The sequence below is a fragment of the Ursus americanus genome, chromosome 16 (genome assembly GCF_024610735.1).
Source record: "Ursus americanus isolate L20-20 chromosome 16, mUrsAme1.1.p, whole genome shotgun sequence".
In the NCBI taxonomy this organism is placed as follows: domain Eukaryota; kingdom Metazoa; phylum Chordata; class Mammalia; order Carnivora; family Ursidae; genus Ursus; species Ursus americanus.
In genome coordinates, this window is record NC_142142.1 from 32,025,499 (window position 1) to 32,043,269 (window position 17,771).

Consider the following 17,771-nt stretch of genomic DNA (forward strand, 5'->3'; position numbering starts at 1 on the left):
CAAATGTACACCCCCATGGAACCATGGCTCTCACTGGCATCTAGAGCATTTCAATCACCCCTGAAAGTTCCTTCATGTCCCAGTTCGGCAGTCCCCTGATCCCACATCCCAGGCAATCTAATAACTTGGTTTTGAACCAACACTTTTCCTGCTCTCGTTAATGCCTATTCATCAGTGCCAGAAATTCCACAAGTATATTTAGTTTTCCCAGTCTTTATGGCCCAGGCTTGGTGACTAAGGCACGCTCTTATTTAAGCTAGAAGGATTATCCTTTGAAGAAAAATGATAAACAAAGCTGTGGTTCTTGAGTACGTCATCTCATTCTTTTCTAACGGCTTTATCCTTAAAAGACAGTGGTTACTTCTGAGAAGTGCAAGGGCTCTGTCTTTCTCACAGGAGACACTGGACATGACCCTTCCATTTCATCAGGTTTTGTCAAGTGCCACAGGTTTGACTACTCTGGGCACTGCACTGAGGGGAAGGGGAGTCCAAAGGACACCATCTCTAAACTTAGGAGTTTAACAACTTGATGAGAAATCATTTAAACTAGATGGTTTAGAGTTTCCTGCATAGCTTCCTTCAAATTCTGTCTCCCACCTGAATCAGAATGGAGTGTTATTTTGATTCTGCCTTGGGGACGTCTCTCAATGTTTTGTGGCCAGGTCTCGCCACCAGGTGCCGTGCCCCCGCCCCCCACTCTCACCTAGACCCTTGCAAGAGACTCCTGATGGCAAACCGCCTCAGAGGCTATCCTCCCCTGGCCAAATCTAATCAGAGGTCAGCTCCTAAAACTCTGCACCCAGTTTGCCTCAGCTGCTCAAGATAGTCACTGAATTATCACCTCCTTAAAAAAAAATTTTTTTAATTTAAAGATTTTATTTATTTATTTGAGAGAGAGAGAGAGAGGCAGATAGAGCTGTGAGAGAAAGCATGAGCAGGGAGGAGACGGAGAAGCAGGCTTCCCGCTTACAGGGAGACCAATGTGGAACTCGATCCCAGGACCCGGGGATCATGACCTGAGCCGAAGGCAGACACTTCACTGACTGAGCCACCCAGGCGCCCTGACTGCTCACAACTTACAGTCAGAGGTAGAGACGTTTGAGGATGGCCTTCCAGTCCTTTGCCCTCTGGTCCCAGCCCACCCTTTGAGCATCATCTCCTGCTTCCATCGTGTGCTGTCTATCCCGGCTACCCCTGCAGACTCCGTGCACACTTACCCCTCCAGGCCTCTGCTCATGCTTGTCCTTTTACTCAGAACATTCTCTTCCCCTCCTTCCCTTGTCAAAATCCTGCATATTCTTTGTAGGTTCTCCTCTGGACAGCTTCCTTCATTTCCCCCGTTACTCCTTTCTCTGTGCTCCCTTAACAGGATTTTTACAGTATCATTAGTTATGTCCTCTCTTCCACTTGATTAATGTAGCTTTTAGGCAGAGGGACTGTGTCTTGTGATTTCTATAGCTCAATGCTGAGTCCAGGGCCCTGCACACAGTCAGGAAGCAATGAACACGGAACTACAGAGGCAGCTAGGGGACCAGAGCAAGAGTATGAACTAACACCACACACGCAGGTGACATGAACACTGCACATACATGCCCACTGCAAATGCATGTATTAAAGGACTGAAGAACCCCAAAAGGGTGCAACGCAGAGAAGCTGGGAAGATTTAATATTAAAAATGTACATAAGGGGTGCCTGGGTGGCTCAGTCAGCTAAGCATCCAACTCTTGATTTCAGCTCAGGGTATGATCTCAGGGTGGGGAGATCAAGCCCTGTGTCGGGCTTTACACTCAGCGGGGAGCTGAGTCTGCTTGAGATTCTCTCTCTCTCTGCCCCTCCCCGTGCTCGCTTTCGTGCACATACGCGCACACACACACCATCTCTCTCTAAAATAAATAAATAAATAAATAAATAAATAAATAAATAAATAAAGTCTTTAAAAATATACCTAAAACAGTCACAGACATGTGAAAAACAATTGCTAAATGGATATTTGCATTTGTGAATAAAATTGGTAACTACCCAATTTTCCAAGAATAAGGACTGGTTGAATATGTTACAGTGCATTCATATCACAGGATACTATATATGTCACCAAAAAAACGTGTAAAAGAATATACAGTGACACAGAAATCTATTTGTGAGCCAGTGAAAAAAGGAGGTTACAAAACAATGTCTAGTTTATGAGTTCATTTTTATAAAGGAAAAAGTAGAAGAGAATTCATCAAAATACCAACAGTGGTTGGAATTGACTTGTTTTTCCTTTTGCCTGTCTTTCTAGGTTTTATACAGTAGATACAGCTCACGTTTCTAGCAAGTAAAAGGACTATTAAAAAAATCATGTAATGGAAAATTTATTACCAATTTTGGAGAGCAGTCAAATTTCCGAGTTATTTCCCAGGCCAGTGTAATTCTCAGCACACATGCCATGTGAAGTAATTGTAGAAAAGGATACTCATATATTGTATAAGCATTCTTTTTATGGGTATTTCCATTCCTCATTTTTTTTCTTGTGCTCCTAAAGACACTGGCTTTACTCAGAAAATATATTTTTTTTTTGTCAAGGTTTCATTATAAAGTTATTTCAAGTGATACATTGTTTTGAACTATTTGGTATCCTTAAATTCAGCTGTAGAAGAAAATGGTTAACCTCAAAACTCCTCTCATTGTCTGTGGGAGGCAAGTAAAATCCCGTCACAGTCAAAGAGCTCAAACTGACCACTTTTTTCTATCTTTAAAATAGGGCTTCAGATGATAGAAAATAAAAGAAAGTTGCCATTAGGAGGTCCATAGAATTGCAATTACTTTTCAAGTTAGACTTTAAATAGACTCTCTGATTATTCCCATTTTAAGTGTGTTTTACAAGTTTTTCATTGGGTGATGACTAACCCTGGCACATTCCCCGAGGCAAAATACCGACTCCGGGGTCAGGAATGCTGGAGCTTTTGGAATCCTCAAAGAAGACAGAAGGCAGCCCCAGTACAGAGCTGGGGAGATCCTGACAATATCATAGACTTCCTGGGGACTCACCAGTTGGGCTGGCAGCAGCCCCGCTGGGCAGCACTGGCAATATGATTATGAGGTTCTGTGAAAGATAAAAATGCAGGGTCCCTTGTTTTAAAAAGAGTTGCGAAGTTCAGCATAGCCCCAGCAGAGCATTAAACCAACATGGGGCCCTTCTAAGCAAAGGGGCCATACACCTGCAAAGGCTGCAGTCCCAGATGGCCAGCCCTGCCGGTGCGCGACACCACCTTCCATGATACCTCCAAGGCTGCAGCTCACCTGGACACAAACCCTCCCTCCCATCTATGGCTTGGCACTTTGCTAAGCCTGGGAGAGTCAAGTGCAGGTAAACGAATTCATCAAAGGACTCAAAACTCCGTCTTTATTGGTGCATGGAACTTCTATGATGGACTACCCAGCGATAATACTAAAAACATTTCCTAAGTGGGTCATTATGTATGACCACTGGATCAATCATCCATCTATCCAATAAGTCACTTCCATCCGATAAACCCTCCCAGGACTCCTGCCACATGGCAGACACTGGGAATCCACAGAGGAATCACAGCCCCTCAACGTCTCCCAGAGACAAACGTGGATCTAGTCGATGATCGGAGAGGGACGGCAGAGGGACATTTCCCAGGGAAGAAAATGACTCAGTTGAATCATGAAGGGAAGATAGGAGTTGTCAGGAGTACCAAGTAGAAAAGTGATGAGAAGAAGGGGCATTTCGGTGACTCAAACACATGTGAAGTAAAGAATGATGATACTGGGTGTTTGGAGAAGGGCAAAGGGTATTAATTACTAAATGAGAAGTTTAGAAGGGCAGGAGCTAAAGCTGTCTATTTTCAGAACCACTAGCAGATTACCAAAGCTGTTATAAACAGTTAGAGCTAGAGTGAATGAAAAGCTGGGTGTCAGCTAAGGGATGAAGTAGCAGAGAGGAGAAGGAAGACTGGAGGAGCCGGATGAAGAGGCTGTCCGAGTGGGAAGCGTTTTGTAACATGCAAGAAGTCATTTAAAGAGCTCCGCACAGATGATGGACAACATAATCGCGCCTGTCAAGGCTTCACAAGGTGAAAGGATAGTGAGTATCTTGTGGCAAAGCTGATGAATGCTCCACTGAGCCTCAACATACCCCGCAGAGGCGGGGATCCAAAGTGGGGGGTCTGTGGTGTCTGCACACAATGCCCAGGGGTAGGTGGAAATTCGCAGGGACACCAGCACTCCCGTCAGCCCGTCCTCCGCACTGCTGCATGCTGGGTCAGGACTGACTCACGGAGGCGCTGGGAGGCCTGTTAACCAACCTGTGGCACCCAGGAGAGAAGCAGTGTGTGAATGGGGGAGCTCATGGGAATGACTCACTGCCATCAACGGTCAGAAATCAGAATTCCCTGCCCATACGGTCCGGTGCTAAAACCCTTCACTAAGATCTTCTTTTCTGGAAGGAATTAGCTGTTTCATTTGTTTTGACTCCCTACTTGGAAGAAATTGGATTTTATTTTATTATTTATTCATTTATTTTTTTTAGAGAGAGAGAGCATCTGTGAGCGGGAGTGGGTGGAGAGGCAGAGGGAGAGGGAGAGAGAGAGAGAATCTTAAGCAGGCTCTGCGCACAGGCTCCTTTTTTTTAATTTTTAAATTTTTTTTTAAAGATTTTATTTATTCATTTGACAGAGAGAGAGACAGCCAGTAAGAGAGGGAACACAAGCAGGGGAAGTGGGAGAGGAAGAAGCAGGCTTCCAGTGGAAGAGCCTGATGTGGGGCTCGATCCCAGAACTCCAGGATCACGCCTTGAGCTGAAGGCAGATGCTTAACGACTGAGCCACCCAGGCGCCCCATGTGCACAGGCTCCTGACACAGGGCTCGATCCCATCTCATGTTCCCATGACCCTGAGCTGAAGTCAGGAGTTGGATACTTCACTGACTGAGCCACCCAGGCGCCCCTGGAAGAAACTGGATTTTAAAAAGCATAATAACAATAACAACTGATATGTGGCAAATGCAAAGGCTTCTAAACGAGGCAAGACATTACAGTCAAAAAGAGGGGAAAAAATGCATATCGAGCTCTATCCCAGACTTTCTGAATCAGATTTTGGAGATGCAGCACTCGCCTGTTTGCGTTTATTTTTGTCTGTTTACATTAAAAAGCTCTCATAGGGATTCTAACGCACAGCCAGGCTGGTAGCCAGTTTGTCTGATTCTTGTGCATTGTTTTTTCTCTGGCATTGGATCCTGAAATTTGGGAGGGGGTAGTTTGTAGGGATCCTAATTTCTTAGGCATAGAGGGTCATTGCATGTTCCCAAATTAAGCCCTGTGTGACAGAATGCACTCATATTCTCCCCAGTGGACATGGAGAGAGTAATTTCCAGCATCCGAGGCTTCCTCCACGAGGGAGTCTGTGAATGAAAGCCCCTGGCAGAAGGAACCCACATATGCACTAGATATGACATTAGGAGTTAACATGGAATGTCTAACGTTGTTCTCCCAACAACTTGGCAGTATGGCGCACGTACTGGTGGCTGGTGTCCCAGCCCTCTAAGAGCTCACGGTCTGGTGGGAGAACAAGGAATTTGTATCTCCATTTTTTCCAGGGAGGAAGTGGATTTTGAAAGGGTCGGAGAACTTATTTAAGGTTAGACAGTTAGTAGAGGTTCCTGGAACTGGAGTATTTAATCTGGTCTCCTCCCAAAGCCACTGTAGGATGTTGCTTCCCAAAGTAACAGGCAAATATGACAAGGAGGGCATGGGGTGCCACAGTCCGCCATCAAGCCACAGGTGCTGCAGAAGGTGTCCTGATGCTGGAGGGAGGTCAAGAATTCGGGGGTTTATGGGGCCAGGGAAACCTTTGCTCAGGACCACCCTCCATTTACCAGATGGCTTGAGAGGAGCAGCCTAACTTTTTGAACCTCAGTTTCTCCATCTGAGGTGAGAATATCAACAGCTCTTCTGCCATAATAAGATTATATGTGTCAGTGTTTGGGGCTCTCTGGAGAAAGGCTTTAAGCATTACATTATATTTTTTGATATCCCCAAGAGACAAAGGGTTTCAGCCACAAAATGCTCCAGAAATGGCTTACGTCTTGAAGTCTTTAGGGGGATTATTTAATTTTTATGAAAATTTTAATATTCCCTCAGCCACCTTCAAAGATTTAATACTTCAGAGAATAACAGAGCTTTGGGGGGAAAAAACCACACTAACTCACTGACCTATGCAGCTTAGAGGTGACAAGCTTTAAGGCATTAGGAAAGACATAGAAAAATGGTACTTAAGAGCGGACAGGCTGAATCAGAATTGAATCCCTCTTGAATCATCTTCTGGTAGAAATTACTAGAAGACAGAAAAGAGCCTTGGACTGAGACGTCAGGATACCCTCCTTTTAGATCTCACTCCGCCACTAAGAAAGTCATCTTGGAGAAGTGTCTTTATCTAGGGGCCACAGTTTCTTCCTCGGGAAAAGAAAGGTTTTGACTGGATTTTGTTTCAGAGCCTTTCCAGTGTAATATCCCAAGATCTACGAGGGTATGGTCTACAGCAGTGGGCCCACTGCCCCAGAGAGAATCCAGGAAGCCATGAGAACAGCAACAAGGAGCAGCCAATGCTCTGGCATCACCACTCACCCTGCCACATCAAAGCAGCATATTCCCAGCTTGGATGAACTACTCCTCCTTGAGGGAGGGCCCTGTTTTAATTGCCACTGCCCTGCATGAGAGCCCCTTTTCCTCACAGAGTGGAGCCTGTGGAAGGATAATGGCTGTGGCAGGGGATTCTTAAGGATATGTGGACAGAATTCAGAAGGCCTGTACAGTTGCGTTAATGTGCTAGTTCTCTATTGCTCCATGCCAAGTTACCTCATAACTTAGCATGAAACAACAAATATTTAGGATCTCATGGGTTCTGTGGGGGCAGGAATCCAGGCATGACTTAGCTGGCTGGCTATGGCCCAAGCTTTCTCTGTTGAGTGGGGCTGCAGCTTCATCTGAAGGCTCAAATGGAGGAGAGGGTCCACTTTCAAGCTCCCTCATCTAGTTTCTAATAGGTACTCAGTCCCTTGTCATGTGGGCCTCTCACAGTCCTGCCTCACAATTTCATAGCTCTCTTCCCCTAAGTGAGTGATCCAAAGGAGAGTGACAGAGGGCTAAGCACTGAATTGTGTCTCCCCCAAATTCATATGTTGATGCCCTAACCCTTATGTGACTGTATCTGGAGTTGGGGCTTTTAGGAGATATTAAGTTAAATGAAGTCATAGGATGGGGTCCTAATTTTATAAGATTCATAGTCTATAAGAAGAGGAAGACAGAACTCTTTCTCTACTGCACACACCAAGGAAAGGCCATATGACTACTCAGTGAAGTCCTTATAGATTGGTGTGAATGACACTCCCTTAGAGTTTGTCCCATGAAGATGCAGGAACCCACTAGCCCAGAGATCTCAGTGTGCTTTTCTGTCACAGTTCCAGCACCTAACCCACAACACTTTGCTGAGAACTTATCTCCTCTCTTCGCTTTTCTTCCCAAGTCCCTTTTCAGGGCTCTCAGGAAGCAGCACATACACAAGGCTAGGCTGTCAGAAGAGATAAAAAACCAACTAGAGAGATTCATGTAATGTGGTTTGGTTTGAAAGATCTCTGTTTAACAACCCTCATGGGTTATATTTATGAACATTACTCTCAGATAAATAATCTCCTGCTTCTTCATAAGGAGCTACCCTCTCAGAGCAAATAATGCTCCAAGATAGTGGGGCAGACATTCATTTCCTCTGATGCTCTGGTGCTTTGGAAAACCAAGTTCATTCTGGTATCTGCTCCATGAGAGCACAGCACAGGAATCATGATACCAACTCCCTCATTAAATACTCAGAAAATGAACCCCCAACATGGACAGCAAGTTTACATTATTACAGTGAATGACAGTGCAAAATTAAGAATTCTAAGGGCTGTGGCAATACAAACATTTAGGTCAAAATGGGGAAATTCTGCCACAAGATCACTTTTCTCTCTCTCTTTTCTGTTCTCGGTTAATTGAGGACCTAAGTGTTCACTTTAGAGGGAAAGGCATCATTCTGGAAGACTCTGAGAGAGACTTTCTGTATCTTCTATTAATTTACTCTACCAGTTGCACCAACTCAGTAACGTAATGCATGACCTACAGAGCCCTCAGTCAGTGAAGCATTGCTCCTCCTCATTTCTGGGTGAATTCCTCTCATGTTTCTTCTAGCCCTTGAAGCAAACTCCCTACACATTTTAATTATTATGTGTGATGGTGTGGACCTCTTTGGGCTCATCTTGTTGGGGGCTTTCTGTGTCTCCTGGACCTGGATGTCTGTTTCCTTAGCTAGGTTAGAGAAGTTTTTAGCTATTATTTCTTCAAATCACTTTTCTACCCCTTTCTCTGTCTCTTCTCCTTCTGAGTCCCCTATAATGCAAATGTTATATGCAACATGCTTGATGTTGTCCCAGAGGTTGCTTAAACTATCCTAATTCTTTAAAATTCTTTTTTTCTTTTTGGCTGTTCTACTTGGGTGCTTTCCATTACCCTGTCTTATAGCTCACCGATCCATTCCTCTGCATCATCTAATCTGCTGTTGATTCCCTCTAGAGTATTTTTCATTTCAGTTATTGTATTCTTCAACTTTTACTGTTCTTTTTTATATTTTCTATTTCTTTGTTAAAGGTCTCACTCTGTTCATCCACTCTTCAGTCCAGCGAGGATCTTTTTGACCATTACTTTGAACTCTTTATTAGGTATATTGCTTATCTCTGTTTCTTTTAATTCTGTGGTTTTGTTTTATTCTTTCATTTGGAACATATTCCCTGCCATCTCATTTTGCCTGTTCTCTTGTTCTTCTTCTTCTTTTTTTAAGATTTTATTTATTTATTTGAGAGAGAGAAAGAGCATGAGTTGGGGGGGTGCAGTGAGAAAGGGAGAAGCAGACTCCTTGCTGAGCAGGGACCCTGATGCAGGGCTTGATCCCAGGACCGTGAGATCATGACCTGAGCAGAAGGCAGACAGTTAACCAACTGAGCCACCCAGGTACCCCTCTCTGTGTTCGTTTTTATGTTAGGTGGATCAGCTGTGTCTCCCAGTCTTGAAGGAGTGGTCTTATGTAGAGGGTCCCCACTGGTCCTCAGAACCAGGCACTCCAGGGGTGTCCCCTATGTGGATTGTGTGGTTGGGCTGTGACAGCTGTGGGTGCACTGGTGTGACTGGCTGAGAGGTCCAGCCATGGCTTCTGCAGGTGTGCTGGTAGGCAAGGCCGCTCCCCTTCCACCCCTCCCCCTTTCCCCCTACCTCACGGGAGCCGCTTGGGGTGATGGCCATGCTCCTTCCTTTTAAATCCCAAAGCTACCACTCTAATTTTGGCCCTTTTCAATACCCTCCTGGGAGCTTTCCTCACCCTCATTTTAGAGGCTTCTATCAGATTAGCATTTCCCAAACCCAGAATTGATGAGCTCTTTTCTCAAAAGTGCTCAGTGGCTCTTTTCCACTTATTGGTTTAAGTACATAATTCCTGGCCTGTGTGAACCACCACAGTCAGGCCCAGACAACTTTTCTCATCTCATTTACTTCTTTCCATCCTGGATGACATGATACTCTCCCAATTATTGAGTTGGGTCCACATGTTCCCAGCTTTACAACTTTATCCTCAAGGTTCCTGTCTTCCTGAATGCCTTACCTCTGCCTGTTGAAATCCTATTCATTCTGGGAGCTCTGCCTTTTGTTAAAGGTCTGTGTGTTTCTGCTTCATGTTCTTCACTGCTGCAGATGACCTGAGGCCTGTCACCACACATTCCTCATCTTTGAGAATATTGCAGTTCTTTCTGTAGTGTCTTCTACCTAGCTACTCACTAAATTTCTGTTAAATTGAATGGAAAATAATTGTAATGTGTGTTATGAGCCCCCAAGTTTCTCTGAAATCCCTGAAAGAAGTTCCAAACCTTGCAGAAAATATTTTATAGGAAAGAAGTAAATGAGTTGCTTATAAGAACATTTCCTTGCTTTATGTCCCTGGTCCATAAGAGGAAAAATATGTCCTCTTGCATCTCAAATATCTGGAAATGGTCCTCTCAATAAATCATGAGCTATAGCATATTTTGCAGAGCATGTTTACATTTTATTTTCATATAACTTTGCCTAAAATGGTCACAGACTTTAGTTCTGATCTTCATCTCTGCGTATTTCCTTTGCTGGCTTAGAAAACCTTCAAAATTAGGAAGCTGGGCACAAATCCTACCTATAAGAGGTAGACTAAATAGTAAGATATTAACCCCAAAGAGATAGTACAACAAAAGGTCCCCTAATCTTTACTCAAAGGATTACATGTTTAAGCATGTTAGGTCATAAAGTCATGTCATTAGTTTATGGGATTGTGGATATTTCCATTTTACAGAAAGACTAAGACTTTAGTCCTAAAATCTAGACAGTTGCCATGTTATTTCTTAGAGCTCATAAAATGGGTGTTGAATTTATCTTGTCCTCCTCTGTTTTGATTTTGTTCCTAATTTAGGCAGTGACTCTTAACATTAGTGTGGTTTTATTATGAACAACGAATTCAGCATAGGAAAGAGGTGTTTGGCTAAGAGCAGTAATATTTTTTCAAATTAGAAAGTCAGTATATGAAAGTTTAGCAAGTCCTTATAAGAGCTTTGAATTCATGAAGTTATGGAATCAGATTTCAGAGGAATATTGCCTTGTCTTTTCTTTGTAATTTATAGTGACTTAGTATATGCTGTAGCTAAATGGTGATGAAATCACTTATAACTTCTGGTAAAGGGATATGCTTAACAAAAGAAGTTTCATGAACCAAAGAGCCCTGTCATCTACACAAATGGAGCCAATATTCTTTGCTAGGATCAAAAACCAATTGGTGTAAGGATAGCGGGGATGGATCTTTGTTTAGCAAAAAACCCAATCTCAAAAAATGATAAACTATAGAATTCCTCTTAAATAATGTTTTTGAAATAATAAAATTATAGATAGGAGATTAGTGGTTGCTGGGGGTTAGAGATTGGGAAGGAAGTGCCAGGAGGAGGTCGGTGTGGCTATGATGGGGTGGCAGGAGGGAGCTCTGTGATGGTGGTTACATGAGCCACACAAGTGATAAAATTGTATAGAACTACACACACACACACACCCCAAACTGGATACTGTACTACAGTTACACAAGATGTCCTCACTGGGGGAAAGTGTGGAGTGCAAGGTACATGTGACTTTCTGCACATTTTTTTTTCAACTACCTGTGAACCTATTATTAATTCAAAATAAAAATTTTTTTTTAAAAAAATCAGCTATTTTCCTGTCCCAAAGGGGCCCAGAGGGTCAGGCAGTAACATAAATAAGCGAAGCGGCTGGAAACAGGGTGTGTGAGCGCTGGCGGTTATCAAAAAAGGCAGCTGCTGCCTCTTCAGCTCCTGCCACTGCGGGACTGTGTACCTGAAACTGCTGAGTCTTCTGAGGGCTGTTGCTGTTTTAATAAAACACCAGAAATTGAAACTTTGAATAAAAATCCCCTGACTTAATTGACAACTAAATCAAACTTTTGGAAGACCATGTAAGCCAAACTAAAGACACAAGAGGGCCGATTCAGTCTAATGACGAGTGCAAACTCAGCTTTAGAGCACAGGTTCAATCTGGCCCCAAGATGAATTGCCCCCTTGACGTGCTGGTAATCTCAGTATGCAGTTCATGATCCTCTGTGGTCCCTTACGAAAGACCAAGCAATGGTATTCCCGAGAAAGGAAATGTTCTGATTGGGCCGCTAATGAAAACGGAGTAGGCCACCACTCACTGATGCCCAGGGACTCTGGAGGATGTTTGTTTGATGAGAGCTCAGACTGATGCCCGCAAGGTCTGGCCAGGACCGTCACACCCTCTTCCTCAGCACGGTGCCCCGGACATGGTCGGGTGTCTAGTTTGCATTTTCATGTGTTCATTGGTTCTTCCCAGCTCTCTTAGTTCTTTCATTTTTTTAAAGCTGAATGAGTTGTATAAAAACTGAGAAAAGGAACCAGGACCTGATATCCTATGCTGGGATTTTTCTGAGACAGACACGATGGCCTGGGGATGCACTGGATATGAGCAGCACTCACGGCCTCTGTGTCTACTTAAAGCTCTGAACGTAAGTCTTTGGCTAACAAGTACAAATGAGCAGAGGCAGGTGCTGATGAGAGCAGTATTCTGGTTTTGGTCCTTTCAAGGCTTTGTCATCTCTGCCCAGCTAAAGGCCCAGAGTCTCGTCATCCCTTCTTTCCCAACTCCCAACCTGGACAGCTGACTCAGAAGAAGTGAAAAGGAGGATGGAGCTAACTGCCTGTTCTTCACCACAAGCCATGTCTGTGAGCCAGTCACATCCCCCCACCCTCCACTGGCCACAACACCGTGTGCACTAATCAGGCTCCTTCTGTCTTCAATCTCTCGTAGACAGAGCTGACCCAACTCCTTCATGAAGGAAGTGAGTAGAAAAATTTCAATTTTTTAAAATTAGGATTTTAATTTAATTTAATTTAATTTAATTTAAATAAGAAATTAATCTCTAAATTTCATCTATGGGTCAATTACACATCCTCAAATTTAAATTATAAAAAGATTTATTTGCATAATTTCTGTTTTTTGCCCCTGCTAAAAAGAGTCCAGAGAATGTTTTCTTTTTCTTTCTTCCTTCCTTCCTTCCTAAAGATTTTCTTTATTTTACTTGAGAGAGAGAGAGAGAAAGAGAGCACAAGCATGGGGAGCAGCAGAGGGAGAGGGAGAAGTAGGATTCTCATTTAGCAGGAAGCCCGACCCGGGGCTTGATCACAGGACTTCAGGATCATGATCTGAGCTGAAGGCAGACACTTAACTGACTGAGCCACACGGGCACCCCCAGCGAATGTTTTCTAATGCTCCTTTAAAAAAGAATATTTGTACAAGACAGCAGTGGACCAAGATCAGGGACATACATGAACCTGGGGGTTCCTGAGGCATTGTTTTGGAAGGAACTTGAAATATCATTGCAAAGGAAAAAAAGAGTATCTGTAGGTATTCCATAATTGTAAATCAATAAATGAGTCTTTTCCTGCTCACTGTTTTTTTACCAAGCTTTACATAATATGCAGACTTTTAAAGGGTTGGTTCTCAGCCTGGAAAATTATGCTAATGAGATAAGAGCAATAATTTAAAGTAGCTACTAATTTCTTGAAGGGGAAATATGCAGAGACCCCAGGCTCTACGTTTGTTTTCAACTAATTATCATGTATTTACTTTTCCATTAGTCCAATAATTTTTCTTTCAATTCAGAATTAAGCAATAAGACACTGAATTATATAAAGGTCTGTTTAGCATAGCAGACACACCCCATCATTCTCTAGTCCTCTGATTTACAGCTCTTAAAATGCACAACCAAGAGGCTGTCTATATGCCCTTTTGTATTTACATTCCATCATGCAGTCACCTCGATAACTTATGCATTCTCAAAAGGACTACCTAGCAATTAACTCCAGCCTTTTCTAACTCACCATCTCATTATGCAAAGTGGATTTGAACACAAACTTTATTAGCAACTTTTAGTTTGAATTCCTTCTTAATTCTACCACCCTCGCTCTGCCTAGTAACGTCAGGATCTATGTGACCAAAAGACTACGGAAAATGGCAGTTAAAAAAAATTGACATTGGACTGGCAGCCCATTTAGTAATTGTTCTTTGCACTATGGGGCACTCCCATAAATCGAGATTGTCATATTTCAGCTGAAGCATGTGATGCAATTCTTTATAGAAATGGAAATGAATTCTCCTTGCCACATGATACAGCATTTTAACTACGTTCAGAAGGAATGGGCAAGTAAGAAAGCTATTATTTTTATTCTAAAGGTTAAGAAAGAATAAACAAACCCCAAACTCTGTTAAAAGGCAAGGAAATTCATTGTATCGCTTCTTTAAACCCTAGAAGGAAGGGGGAGGACATCTTGCAGAGTTCTCTCACGCACGTGAAGTGTATCAGCGGAAGGGCTGACATGTGGTCATTGGTTTAGTGCGCATGTTCTCATACTGAAGGACCTAGGTGGGTTGGTGACACCCAAGGAAAGGTGAAGATTCGGCAAGGGCATGAAATAGGGAGGCATCCCATCAGTGCAACTGACTTACCAACATCAGGATCCACGGCTTGAACTCTGGTCAACAGAGCCTTGGTGGCTGTGTTCTCATAGACACAGGCATTGTAGTGGTCGGAAGAAAACACAGGCGGGTTATCGTTCACGTCCTCCAGGATCAGGTGGATGTCGGATTGGCAGAACCTGCCACCTCCGTCAGTGGCCCTGGCAATCAGGCTGTACATAGGGACCCTTTCCCGGTCCAGAAGAGCCGAGGTTTTTAACTCACCTGTGAAAATAAATGGCCTGGCTTTTCAAAACACCCTCTTTCTTTGAAGAGCAGAGAATCAAGTACATAAAGAATCCCCAACACAGGAAGGACCAATAACATTTGGTTCAAGTGCCTTATACTTTGAAAAACAGAGCAAATTCAATGCTAAGCATCAGGGGAAATTTTATGGGATTCTCGATGCAACAATAAATCAACTGTGTGGCCTTGAAATTAATCCCACTGTGAAATATCTGGTTTCAGGACTTCCTTCTCTTGGCGACCTTGGAAGGCTCCATGCCCTTCTAAACCTCTGAAGACCTGAAGCACCAAGGTACTTGTCCATTCTCTATCCTTTTTCTGGAGATCAAGCAGAAATCCAGAGACATACCGCTTGATCTCCAGAAAAAGCATAAAGAATGGACAAGTATCCTTAGTTCTCCAATGGTCAGTCATGTCAATAATCCACAGACCCAGAAGGGGCAGTCTCTCTGCTTCCAGAGACTCAACATCTTTTTACCCCATCTTTTAGAGGAAAACGATGAAAGCAGAGGCTGGCTTTAGCAGAAAAAGGTCTGAAGGGAATTCTATTGTGCCAGGGTAAACCTGACTTGCAGGCTATAGAAGGGCCTAGGGTTTCTGGGGAGGATCCTGGCGGGGGACTACTTGAGGAGTTTGGCTCAGCAGGAATTGAGCAAGGTGAGGAGGGAAGTCATGTCTGTGTTGGAACCACTGGAACAGCTGCACTGGTGCTGTATGGAGATTCCTGGGGGTGTTTCCATGTCAACAGACAACAGCAACCAGCAGTGACAGACCTGAATAGATGTGACTTGGTGAAAAGTATGACTCATGAAATATTATTATTCTTAAATACAATTAGTAGACATTCTTCAGACCAAGCCACCTATGCTTATAAAGCATTTCCTTCTATGGCCTCCTTGCCGCGGCCAGTTCTCAAACACAGCCCGGACCATTTCCTTCGCCTGCTCAGAAGCCCCCAGGGGTTTTTCAGTGGGGCCTGCACTCACGATCGGCCTGCAGTTCGTTCTCCCATCACCAGCCATTCCACAGCTCTTCTCCCCAGTGACAGTGTTGAACACGGCCCTCCTCGGCTGCGCTGTGCTTTCTGCTCCTGCTGTCCCTGCGGTCCACACGGCCCTGCTTTTGCTACTAAAATCTGCCACGGTTCAAATGTCAGCTCTTCTTTAAAACAGTTTCCTCTTCCCCTTCATCAGAGTATTAGCTCCTTTTTCCTCTGTGCCCAGATATAACTCCTCTGATACCCTTCCTGGGCACTCATTTCATTCTGCCTTTTATTATTATTATTATTATTATTATTATTATTATTATTATTATTATTATTTATTAGCAGCTTACTGGTCTGTCTTCCCTGCTGGCTTACAACATCCTGCGGGCATGGCTTGTTTTACTCATCTTGCAGCCTACCACGAATATCCCATAAAGTGCTTTTATGTCTACTAGCTCCTCAATGAATGTTAGCTATTGAATAAATAATTGCTAGGTCTATGGAGCCAAGTAGTATATTTCTGTGTAGCTAAGTGCTTCCCAGTAGGACCCAGCTGACACGGGAGAGGGGCAGGGAGGAGCCATCATCTTTGGAGACTCAATAGTTAGTTATTATTCATTAGGACCAAACACAACATTGGAAATATGCAAATTATTCGGTCTTTACACTTCATTTAAAAATTGCCATTGGATGAACCATCCAGTACGCAACACGGAAATAATTCACCTCCATAAGAAATGTCTTCTCCATTAGCTCTGGCTTTCAATGTGGGCATCTGCCTTTAGCATACGTAACCTTTGACCTTATACATTTTGCCTGAATATAAAGGCTAAACCGAGGGCTCATAGCTTTGGAGAAACTAGGCAGGAATATTTTATAAAAACCAGATAAGTGTATTAATAAGCATTGGGAAGGGACCCAAAAGGGATTTCCAGAGAGAAAAACTCTCCTTCCTACGCACTGCTGTCTGGTTTGCAACTTCCGTTTGTGATGTAACTCTATATTCTTTACAGATCTTATATTCACAGATACGAAAAACAGGAGAACCAAAAAGACACGTCTGATTACTTGATGCTAATAAATGTAAGTAAAGGCAAATTTTACAGGCCAAATACAGTTCGTGTGCTCCAGACTACCCCTCTTCAGACACATGTGACTAGTATTTCTCAGAGTCCTAGAGAGCAGGCTATCATACCGAGGCTCTTGTACACTAACTACCCACTAGTGATGAGACCACATGAGAGTTTAACTTCTCTCATGGATGAACAATGGCATTTACCCAAAGAATACATTTCACCTTACCACTTTCTGGATCTAGAAAAAATTCATCATTTCCAGATCCGTAGAGTGAGTATCGTATATCTCCATTGGATCCAATGTCGGCATCCTTGGCACTGACTTTCAGGATGATTTTATTTGATGAAATGTCTTCGGGAAATAATGCTGTATATGCAACCTGGCAAAGGTAAAGAAAGGTACTGAAGTCATTAGTGTTTGTGAGGCAACTGCCATATTTCGCATTATAAATGATTTATTTAAAAACACGTTCATATAATTTAGCTCTGGCTATTTTTCCCTTCACGACAGAACCATCTTACAATATATGAAGAAACACGGTATGTCTCTTGCCCTGCCCCACCCCCCGGCCAATCTCATTCATTCCAAAAATACTGATTGAGTCCCTGTAGGCACTAGGTACTATTTAGGTGACAGGAGTACAATGGTGAAGGAAACAGACAAAGGTCCCACCTCTGTGGAACCATGACGTGCATCACGTGTTGATAATGACCCTCTTTTCTGTTAAGCACCAGTGAGTCCTTGGGACCCTTCCACTCTTTAAAGATCCCCTACTCACATCTGGCATTACTTTGATAGATTCAATCTATTTGCAACACTTTTCTAAGCTACAGAATACCAATATTATCTCTTGGTCCACATGGTAAGGAAAAGGTAAATTAACAGTGATTTAATTTCAGTAAGGAAGAAAATAAAATTTGCTACTGGCACCTTGCACTGGCTGTCATGTTTTGTATTGAGATGGACAAGCTACTTAGCGAGTTGCCTGGAGACCTGGGTTCATTATGAACATGGCACTAACCAGCGATGTAAACTTATCAAAAAAACAATTTATGCTTTTGAGTGGTCCATTTTTCTTTTTATGAAATCAGTGATTTTGACAGAATAAGTCCTAAGGTCCTTTATGATTTCTTAAATATTATTTAATTTTAAGACTTACTGTTTTGTTTTTGTTTTTTGGCAGGTGGGCAAAATTAGGTACCTGAACTTGCTACCTATGATTTTCCTATCCTCTTGCATCTAAATGGAGCTCACTAATTTAAGGAGAGAAGAGCAGAAAGGAGCCTGGCCCGAAGGAGAAAGATGAAATGGGTTTTGATTTAATTTTAGAAGGGC

General features: G+C 43.0%; 1 protein-coding gene across 2 annotated transcripts in view; it reads right to left on the minus strand.

Annotated features, from left to right (window-relative positions):
- The window catches only part of FAT3 (FAT atypical cadherin 3), a 638,491-nt gene that overhangs the window by 68,326 nt on the left and 552,394 nt on the right, over positions 1-17,771 (minus strand). For both annotated transcript variants that reach the window (XM_045790757.2, XM_087868258.1), the window contains exons 12-13: positions 16,662-16,815; positions 14,120-14,353 (exon numbers count right to left, since the gene is read on the minus strand). In XM_045790757.2, coding sequence (XP_045646713.2) covers positions 14,120-14,353; positions 16,662-16,815 — 388 coding nt within the window. The remainder of the gene's footprint in view (positions 1-14,119; positions 14,354-16,661; positions 16,816-17,771) is intronic.